The sequence below is a fragment of the Chaetodon trifascialis genome, chromosome 18, assembly GCF_039877785.1.
Source record: "Chaetodon trifascialis isolate fChaTrf1 chromosome 18, fChaTrf1.hap1, whole genome shotgun sequence".
NCBI classification, from domain to species: domain Eukaryota; kingdom Metazoa; phylum Chordata; class Actinopteri; order Chaetodontiformes; family Chaetodontidae; genus Chaetodon; species Chaetodon trifascialis.
This window is the reverse complement of record NC_092073.1, coordinates 8691464-8702024: the sequence shown is the minus strand read 5'-3', so window position 1 is coordinate 8702024 and position 10561 is coordinate 8691464. Positions and strand designations below refer to the sequence as shown.

The 10561-nt window shown below is 41.7% G+C and overlaps 1 protein-coding gene across 4 annotated transcripts; it reads right to left on the bottom strand.

Annotated features, from left to right (window-relative positions):
- Positions 1-543: 543 nt before the first annotated feature.
- On the bottom strand, positions 544-10301 carry LOC139346510 (copine-3-like). 4 transcript variants are annotated; one of them, XM_070985577.1, is made up of 17 exons: positions 10191-10290; positions 9093-9277; positions 8638-8817; positions 8459-8533; positions 8281-8352; positions 7782-7862; positions 7586-7675; positions 5988-6086; positions 5798-5884; positions 5569-5628; positions 5264-5397; positions 4416-4470; positions 4229-4280; positions 2880-3013; positions 2489-2725; positions 2265-2379; positions 544-1755 (listed from the first exon to the last, which is right to left on the bottom strand). In XM_070985577.1, the coding sequence occupies exons 2-16, from the start codon at positions 9249-9251 to the stop codon at positions 2269-2271; spliced, it is 1626 nt and encodes a 541-aa protein (XP_070841678.1). In that variant the 5' UTR covers positions 9252-9277; positions 10191-10290; the 3' UTR covers positions 544-1755; positions 2265-2268. The 4 variants fall into 4 exon arrangements, with proteins under 4 accessions (XP_070841678.1, XP_070841679.1, XP_070841675.1 ...); XM_070985578.1 differs by having other exon boundaries at positions 9093-9257; positions 10191-10284; XM_070985574.1 differs by lacking the exon at positions 2265-2379 and having other exon boundaries at positions 550-1755; positions 10191-10301.
- Between the last annotated feature and the right edge of the window lie 260 nt (positions 10302-10561).

Here is a 10561-nt window from a genome sequence, read left to right as displayed (position 1 = left end):
GGATAAGACAAACAGTGTGCAGCTCCAGCTTAGGCAAAATGATAAGTCCACCTGTGCCTTCTTGTTCTCCAGTTAATCTTGCACATTTTAACCTTCTTGATCATACAAGGCTGACATGTATGTAGGGTCATGCCATTAGATGAGGGGGCGCTCATTCACCCCCCTACATTTCTGTAAATAGACAGATAGAGGTGCAGTTATACACTATGGCTGCTGTAAAATAATAATTCTAAATGTTCTTATCCCAACCATCAACTCAGCTGTGCTAAGTCAGAATATAACTGTACGCCAAATCTAGAAATTGGTGAGTTTCACACCACGACCACGTGAGGCCACTGGACACACATCTGTATACACTCACAACCACCATCGAGAGACCCTTTACCCTGACACTTGTATTCCCACGCCCCTTATCCTAACCTTAACCATCCCATCACTGTTGGATAAAAACTTGCTCCAGTCGTCACTATGTAGCAAGTACGTATATACACACACACACACACACACACACACTTCAACAATGCACACAATAAGTTTTGATCTGAAATGCAGCTTTGTGAAAATGCAGAGCAATTCTTTAATGTTGTGACATAAAGGCAGTAGCACATACACAACAAAACCAAATCTTTCGAAATGATCTAATATTATATTGAAGTAGTTGAGGGATATTAATGTAGATTAGATTTTTTTTTGCAGTGCAAATTACAATGATAGAGTCATGCCGTACTGATCGGTACAAACAACTAACAATAAAACATATACACTTAGTGAAAAGTATAGGCCACTTTCATAACAGTCAGTAAAGTGAGAGGTTTTATTACCCCCTTTAAGACACAGTGAAACTCTAATGTCCATCAGTGTAAGCATGCATTTCACCAAATGATGCTTCACTTCTTCAACATTCATACAGAAGCACCAAATAGCAAAGTCAAGTGAAATTTGGAACTGAATATAGAAAAAAAGACACAACATAAAAGCTTTTGTACAATCTACGCAAGGTATTCATTGAAACAAACTCATGAATCCATTCTATATGGATCCACTATGTAAACCTGACTGAGTTGTATTACAGCCATAGCTTTGTTCAAGGTCTTCATATGCACTTCATTTCCCAGCAAAACTTGAAAGTGTGAAGACCAACAAAGAAGCAGTCACTGTAATAGGCAGATATTGGAGAAAATGACATGGAGGACACATTAAGTACTCCAGCCCTTTATGTAGACATTATGACAGACTGATGACATGGATGCTAGCAGCTGCCTCAAATTTTCCACAAAAAACAAAGACCTTGTGTCAAGTCAGTTAATGCCTTTAACTGTGCAGATCAATAAAATAGGAAATTACTTAGATTTTTAATAATCTTGGCACTTGAGAATAATAAAATCATATGTAAATGTTATATTCAATGTCTATGTTATGTACATGTTAACAAATGTTGGCTATCTGTGTACTATGGCTTTATACTATTTGTACATAGTATTCACAAATCATAAAATGACATGTTGACTGTTCATGTGGCCATGGAAGGGTTTGGGTTATGAGTCGTACACTTCCGAGGGTAAGGAAGGTGTACTTGGTTCCAGTCATCCAGATTAAAGTTGGTCCTCATGATGCGTCACTGGGTGGTGCTGATGCTGAGAGATTCGCGAGAGGTGTATCGCCGTGGGGCGGCTTCAAATGCATAGTATTGAAGAAGCCCGTCACCTGGCCTGGGATTTCTGCCAAGACGCTCTGAGCAAGCATTTCTTGAGGAACCTAATGAGGAGACAAATTATAGATGAGATTTAGGAGACAGCACAGGAGCTAACTATCACAACCAAATAAGACAAGCAAGGGGCTAAACATATGAGTCACAGGTGTCTGAGTGTTACATGTCTTTGATGAGTATTTAATGATGATAGGTCTATCAGTGTTTCTATAGGTCTGCTCATGCTCAGAATGAGGAACTCTCAAGTGTTCAGATGAACATATATGAGCAAAGTGATGTCACAACACTGATGGTGGCAACACCCTCCTGTTTCTCAACTGATTGTACTGCCTGTTGCAACTGCCGCTGTTTCTACAGTCAGAATATGAACTCATAGAAACAAGTCAGAGGATAAACACTGTAGATGTTCCTATGGTTAAAGGTGTAATAGAAAAAAAGTTTTGGAAGAAGTTTTGAAAATCACTTTGAACAAAGTTAACACATTTTTAAGAATGCAGCTTTGGATCAAATGCAGGGATGAGGGAGGGGAATGAGGTCAGGCTAGGGGTACTCCTACATTTCTATGAAGGACTGGGTTCGCTGGGGGGCTTCAGACCAAATAAATTGAAGAAGGAGGCCACTTGGTCAGGCAACTCTGCCAGTACGCTTTGGGCAAGGGCTGCTGTGCCAGCCTGAAATAAGATGTGCAGACATTCAAATGTGTGCATTATTTAAGTGTTATAAAGAAGCTCAGGTGGGTGCATGTCTGCAAAGACTTGGCTTTGTGATGGATGTACTTACGTTTTGGAACTGCCTGAATGGCACAAACTGCACAATGTCCCGCATGGCGGCCTCGCCTGTAGCAGAGCGTAAATTTCCATCGTCTCCATCCAGGAACTCCATGGCACTGAAGTCCGCCCCGCCTACCCCGACAATGATGATGGACATGGGCAGACGGGAGGCATTGACGATGGCATTGCGTGTCTCATCCATGTCTGTGATCACTCCGTCAGTGATGATGAGCAGCACAAAGTATTGCTGTGAAACAATGACATCAGACAGAATGACACAAGGATTGGAATGAATCGGGTGGAAGTGCTTTGAGAACCGACTGAGTTGACACAATCAGACATCTGCTCACAACAGCTACAATTACACTACTCTGATTGATTTTAGACTTCCAGCAACTCACAGAGGCAGTTTTCTGCTGGAGGGCTTGCCTGCCAAAATGGGCAACGTGGTTGATGATTGGAGAAAAGTTTGTGGGGCCGTAAAGCTTCACCTGGGGCAGACACTGCTGGTAGGCCTGGACCACACCCTCTATACCTAAAAACCACACACACACACACACACACACACACACACACACACACAGATGGACAGAATTAAGTCTGAGTATCATTTTATACATAATTCCATGTAATTCAGCGTAACTGGAAATGGACAGCACATTGCGAAATGATGATCCCTTTATGGGCCTAATGCGCTGGCTAAATGGTATCTGCCTGTATCTAAAATGAGTAACCATAGCAACAAAGATGCCATCAGAGGCTCCATTCACAATTTAATGCAACACATTAACAAGCTAACATCAACACTGAGTGACTTCGACACACTGAGTTTAGTTCAGGACCTCATCCTCTGAACACCACAGGATGGTAACTGTAACACACTTCCTACACAGCTGTAGGAAGTACACTGCCCCTCTCAACTTACTCATACTTACATGAGGGATCATACCACATCCCATTCACTATTCGACTCGCTACTTCAGGCTGCGGCCAACAGTACAAATGGCCCATTATTTGCATAGTTAGCTTGTCTTGTTGGTAAACATACTATGAAATCATATTGACGGTTTGTCAACTGCACACAGCAAACTAGAAATATCTCCCACTGCCAAGTCCTAGCTAAGGTTAGTGCTATTTGCTGGAGGAGTGGACACTTTCTTTGCATAAAAACCTGATGGGATGGTCTTGATTGTTCCGGGTATTAGTCAAACCCTCAGGTGTTACCAGACAAACTGAATTTTGGCTTGTGAAAATAGATTTTGACTGCAAAATGCCTGAAAATATAAATAACCAAGATGTAAGCACGATAAAGCCCTTCAGGATGTCTGTAAACAGGAATTAATGGACCCTGAAGACTCATTCTGGCCTCCCTGTCGTCCATTAAATCCTGATAATGGACACCTCGTTAGGCATTATCTCTAACTTAACTCGGTCAATAACATCTCTTCTGACTGACAAATCAATTATTCAGATGCATCATTTCTCCACTAGTCATTGCAGTAGTCACATGTATGCTTTGAATAGCTAATGCCAAATTTTCCCATGGAACAACACGACACCAATTTCGTGTCATACCAGAAGCATGCCGCTGGTATGACACGAGAGGCTGTGACAGCACCTGTCCTTTAGATTCTAATCACACAAACTCATCTTGTGACGCCCACAATGTTGCTACAAGTGCTTCATGTCATGTTCCATCTCATTAAACACGCAGCAGTGTGACTTCACATCAGCTTCAGTCTGTCTTTACCTGCACAAAACGGATCTGATGGGTTGAAGTTGATGGGAAACTCATGGCAGACCTGCAGACACAAACAACTCTTAATCCAGATCCTGCTCTCTTCCCTCCGAGACGAGCTTTGTCAGATGTTAGAGAATGTCATGATCTCAAATACAAAAACATTCCCGGGTATGTTTTCACTAATGCAAACAATTACCTGCATTGTAGGTGGGATCTGGGCTCCAAATCCAAAAGCAGGGAACATCTTGTCACTACAGGAAGGAAGCCAAACGAAATGGGTGTTTTTGTCCAAGTACGTTTACATTAATAATTAGACAACAGTCCTTTTCACACATGGAAACATCACTAACTACCTGTGAAAGTCACAGCATTTTATCACTGGAGAGGAATTGTACAGCCTGTTTATCATATCCAGCAGAACACAAGCATTAAATGAAGGACATGAAGGTGGGACTTCTATTAGCTCACCGGCTACTTACAGCTTTTTGATGGACATTCATGAAGCTGGAAAGAATATTTGAAAATAGGGGTGTAACATATTTTATCTTTCATGATATTAACAGTATAATTTTGGATATTTTTAATAATATGAAAAAATATTCCGGCTCACATGGTTACGCACAGCAACAAGCATGTCTGAAAGCGAAAGTAACATTGCTGCGGGCTCTACGGTGGAGGAGTTACTTCTAAAAAGGAGAGCGACTTCAGCGAAGTAGAACTGGTCTAGTTACAAAATATCAGATGTCCATCATACCACGGTAAGAAAAGCCAGTCACAGCACTTCAAGCACCCAGTTAAGTAGGAAGAGAGCAAAAAGTCCCACGAGGACAGCTCACCTGCTACTGTGAGCTCTAAACTAAGCAGACAAGCTGCACTGGCTCAGCAGAGCATCACCAAGTGTTTGGAAATATATACTGTATCATCAAGAATATCATTATCATTACTATGAAATAGCCTACAATGTTATTTAAGGCCCATATCATCCAACCCTTTTCCTGATTTTCATTTACCAACATTGTACTTCATGTACAGTGATCTACTTACCTGTCATAGTCCTGGATGACATTACCTACAGCCCAGATTGCTGCCAGGTATTCATTAAAGCCCTGAGGGTTGATGTAATGGAGGGACTGAGGGGTCCTGGGATCCCCGTTGGAGCCGGTGAAATCGATAGCAATCTGGCCCAGAAGGATGGATAAATGTATTAAATATCAAATTATATAAGGCACTGATGGTGTCATAGTAAATTCTTCCTGAGCCCATTTAAAACAAACAAAAAAAAAAAACATAAAATGGAAATGTCAGGGATATTTTTTTTGGTGTTTCTGCAAAGACGTTCTAGTACTCACAGTGAAGTTAATCTGACAGCCGCCCATTATGTAATCCAGGAAAGTATACTCCTTCACTATCTGAAAAGAAGTATCAGTGACACACAATCCAGTAAGTAATGCAGCAAGAGAAAATATATTGTACACCAGTGTACACAGTGTTTTAGATATACAGGTAGTCCTGTTTAAGTCCTCTGAATGTGTCTCCATCATGAAACTGACTTCATTTGAAGCTAAGAAACTGCAGTACCTTGCACTGTTTTACAATGATAACGCCAGAGTTTTTGTATCCTCGCTTCTTCTGTTTCTTCTTACTGTTGATGCATTCAAACTCGGCCTGAGAGGAGCACAAACGCAGCACGTCAGTGTCAGTGAGAGACACTCATTTTTGTATTTCATCGTCCGCTCTTCACATTTACGCTTCATGAAAATGAGCTCACTGCATATGTTTGGGATCCTTGCTGTATTTGGGCGAGCGTGGTCTCAAAGGATCCAATTAAATCATGAGATCCGCTGCTGTTGTAGTCGTGACAATCCACCTAGAAGAGACAGACAGTCACGACAAACGAGACAAATTCAGCCAATCGTCTTTGAGGAGAGCAAAACACATTTTTAGCTTAACTCATGAACAATAACCAGTGTGTGAAAATCAAGCAGATGAGACAAAAAGCATGCTTCAGGGGTGAAGGAACACACACAAGAGCCTTCTAATAGGCAGAGGATGGAAAAGGTCCCACCACCTCCTCTGGAGCATCACACTCAGACCACATGCTCCGAATGTGAACACAGCAGCTTCTCAGTTTCTTCAGTGTTGAGAAAAGATGCAAAAGGCAAACAGATCTAGGCACAGCATGGAGCAACCAGAACAGATTAGACAAACTGTGTGATGCTACAGTCAGTCTACGAGATGAATGGCTAAAAAAAGCTAATGGATAACTACAGAAGGGATCCATCTTAACGGAAAACATCAACCTATTGGGAAATTGTCCCATTGGTTAAATTGCCTGCTAATAAATAATACAATATGTGCCAGGTCATTTAAATAACACGCATGATGGATAATAGTAGGCCACAAGCATTGACAGAGTATACATTTCATATGATTGGAAAATAAAATCTAATTAACATCAAATACCTTATGAAGCCAGGATAATTGTGATCAACCACACATTGATTGTCAGGACCGCAGGATGATTTGGGTGACTAAGCTTTTATCATTTAACAGGTAAGTTAACCAATGTGCCAGAATCCTAGTTTTGTTTTTTTTTACAGATTCCTTTAAGACAGATGTGATGCATCAAGGACTTTGGCCTGTCCTGTCACAGACTCTGCATCCTTCATGAGAAGAGCACTCATGGTGGGGACAGTAAACTCACTTGCACTGTCGACTGGAAAGCATCTCTTCCTGATAAGTGTGCTTTCACAGGATTAGAGGGTGGAAACAAAAAACAACACACATAAACTAAGGCTAATACATAACTTTATCAGACCGGTAAATATGCACAAGAGGTAATCAGGGTAGCATCCTGGCCCTGATTCAGTTTTTTCATGGTTTTACATGACAAAATGAAAATGCTTCATGGATCTGCTGCTGATGAGTTCGATTGTCAAACATCTAATTAATGTATGAAACAAACTGTGAAAATACATTTGCTCTGTTCTTTGACATGAACCCGTTTATAACTGAATATCAGTTTTTCCAAATCTAACAGGCATATTCACATCACTTCAGTTCTGCGTGGAAGAGAAAACAACTTTCATCCGGTTGAGTGAAGCTAATCTTTTACTGAAAGAGAAGCTGGCATGAATCATTAGCTGCTGCAAACGTCTGTGGTCGCAGTCACCCTTTCAAAAAAGCTACATTAACAAGAACAACAAGAAGCAAAAACCACAGCAAATAGAACGACATTTTTAAACTCTAAGCTCCGCACAGATTTTCCCCAAGCCTGCAAATACAGCACAAAAGAAATCAGACAATAGGAAGACGTTGCTCTGTCATCACTCACAAGCCTTTCAGCCAACGTGTGAGTGTGTGTACCTTTATAGGTTTCTCCACATCAGCTCCACAGAGTGACTGCAGCGGGATTCGGAATGGTCTCCATATTGGGTTTAGGTTGTTTTTCACTACCTGCATAACGGCACAAATTCAAAAAAACACTTCATAGTCGACATATATTAATTTCATGAGCTTCAAACTGTCAGTGACTTGCACTGCGGGGGGACTATATGTGTACCTCTGTCCTGTGAGCGAGCTGCCATCCAGTTTCTGTCCGCTTATAGAATTCCAGGAAAGGATCAGACTTGCCAAAGAAGTCCTGGAGATAAATAAGAAAAGAATATGCAGCTGAATCATTCAATTACTTATTAATTAGTGATTAGGTGACGTCTTACTGTGTTCTGTTTACGTGTTCTGAATAAAAATTCTAAATTGATCAATGGCATCTCACCATGATCACTTAGGGTGGAGGTAATAAATAATAGCTTGGAATCAGATTTGAGAGCACTGCTGCAACACAAGAGTCGTGTATCATGTTGCCTTCACTGTCAACAAACTTGTAGGAGAAAACAAGAGAAAGCGAAGCTGACCATTCACAGTTCTTGCTGTCTCCACGTGGTATTACTGTAGCTGCCACAGCCCTGACTGTTGTAGTGAAAATAATGTATTAGAGAAGGTTTTTCTCTTCATAAGAAGTAACCCTAAATGTAACTCAACCGCACAGCAGTAATCAATACCTTTTTATCCAGTTTTCTAGCTGCAACTTCAAACTCCACCACCCTGCTGTCTGTTCTCTCCTCAGCACATATCTGCAAAACATGAGACAGCATCGTGTTAGTGCAAATACGCCAAGGAACGCATCAAACATCATTAACAGTCCAAATGTCACTGCCAATCTGAATGAAAGCGGCTCACAGTAATGCTTCCTTTCCCTGCAGGTGTCTTGTCCTTCCTGACAAGTGGTCTTGTTAGTTTCCTTGAGGACACAATCTGGACAGAAAAAACAAACAAAAAAAACACACGTATGAAGCACAGATCACTGGACATGCCACAGCACCAACAATGACCTCTGGTGTTTGGCAGAGAGGGCTAACCTGTCCCAAGGTACACTCCAGTTCTCCCAGGAAGTCAGCATCTTGTAGACTGCAGTTGTCGCTGTCTATGTCGTACAGTTCAAACCTCAGCTTCTGCACCATCTCAAAGTAGTAGTCGATGACAAAAGTCTTGGAAAATTTGGGATTAAGGCAGTTCTTGATTTTCTCTGTCCGGCCAATCTAACGCAGAAAAATATTAGTCAACGACTTTTCGTAAAAAATAAGTCAACGACTTTTCTTTTAGACAATCTTTATGCTCCCAGCAGGTACTGACATTTCCAAAATGGTATCTCACTTCAAAGCTGTCTCCAAATACTGTAAATACTTTACAAAATGTGAATTTCACTGAACCTTTTCTTGGAGTGCAGCACACATGTTGTACTTGCTGTGAATTTAACGTTTAACGACGTACCTAAAAATGAGCCGGTAGAAAAGCAACCTGTTAGCCTACATACCTCACACCAGTGCGGCCCTGAGCTGTTCATGAGCAGCACACACAGAGGGTCAGACTTTGAGAAGGTGTCCATGTCCAGCAGATTCTCACAGGAGATGCTTAAGGACACCTTGGTCACACAGTCTGTGGCCCTTAATCCCGAGGCTCCAACTGCTGCCATCCCGGCCTGGAGGACACACACATGAACTGACAAACGTGAACACAGATCAAAAGCCTTGAAAAAACGCAAACATCCATCACACCACACCCACTGACAGGAGAGTCATGGCTGAGCCAGGACGATCAGTGAGAGCTGCAGCCTTTGAAACACTGGCTCCGCCTCCCGGTTGTTTAGCAAATGCTATAATTATTATTTCGACCTAAATGTGCAGTTTCCACACGTCAGTAAATGAAATTCAAGCCGAACTGCATTTGCACATCCTGTCATAAACGGGTTCGTTGCTGTAAATGAAAGCAGAGCACATGTTACATGAATGATCTTTTGAACTCGACCAGCACGCGATCATCTAAGCGCCCCTTAGTAAAATGTCGGATTTCTCCATCAGGACACTATAATCTGAGTCTGGCAGCTCAGTGCTGGAGCTTTGACTTGACCAGAGCCACCCCCGACAATGAACTGAACTGAGCTCTGCGGTGGATGGGACAGTCCTAAACGGGATAAATGAGAACAATACGCAGTGATTAAGTAAAACATTCAGCGTTGTTTTGTATGGTGTGTCCATTATGAAGAAAATACAATAGCATTAATTAAACTTAGCTTACGCTGGTTTACGTCCCGGGAACTGAACTAAAACTAACGGACCGAGCTTACGAAAGATTAACTTCTTAACATTTTCTGTCCAGCGGACGTCACTAAACCTACATTTATTGCCTTTATTTAGATTTATTAGCAAATATTTAAAAAGTTTTCACTATTCACTTGATGACTTGAGCTGAAAGAGAAACGTCACATGATGTGCCACCCACCACACGAAGAGCAGTCAGTAGCCACCTTCTCGTTAAGTTAGTAACTGCTAGCAGCTTAATAAACTTTTGCGTCCACATTTAGTTGACTGTGGAAAGGTAATTTCAGAAAGTGTCTTCCCTTTGTATTTCCTACCTTGATCGGTGTCTGTTTGCCAGCTGTGTCTGCTGTGTTTTGTAGGGCTGGCCGACGGAGAGCTAGCTGGCTAACGCTGTGGTGGTGGGCGGCGCCCAGTGCGCTCGTTTTGGCTGATAAGGACACCCGTCTGTCTGCTGCGGTGGAGCATGGGGTCTTCATTTTGGAGAAACCCAGTAAATCTGGTTAGATAATTAGCATTATGCATCTTTCAACAACACAGAATTTGATTTAGTACTAAATATGTGGACAGCCTCACCCCCATTCAAAAATCATGCCATTAATGTGTTTATTCATGTAAATAAATAGCGTATAAACACATTTTATATAGGGGATCAGCACATCCACGGGATCCACTTAGTGCCCCATTA

Bases quoted from the DNA above. Each gene is read 5' to 3' on its own strand.
- LOC139346510 (XM_070985574.1), bottom strand. From the start codon at position 9,251: ATGGCAGCAGTTGGAGCCTCGGGATTAAGGGCCACAGACTGTGTGACC. The intron at 8,534-8,637 runs GTTAGCCCTCTC...TTTTCTGTCCAG, and splicing joins TGGAGTGTACCTTGGGACAG to ATTGTGTCCTCAAGGAAACT. The intron at 8,353-8,458 runs GTGAGCCGCTTT...CATGTTTTGCAG, and splicing joins CAGGGAAAGGAAGCATTACT to ATATGTGCTGAGGAGAGAAC.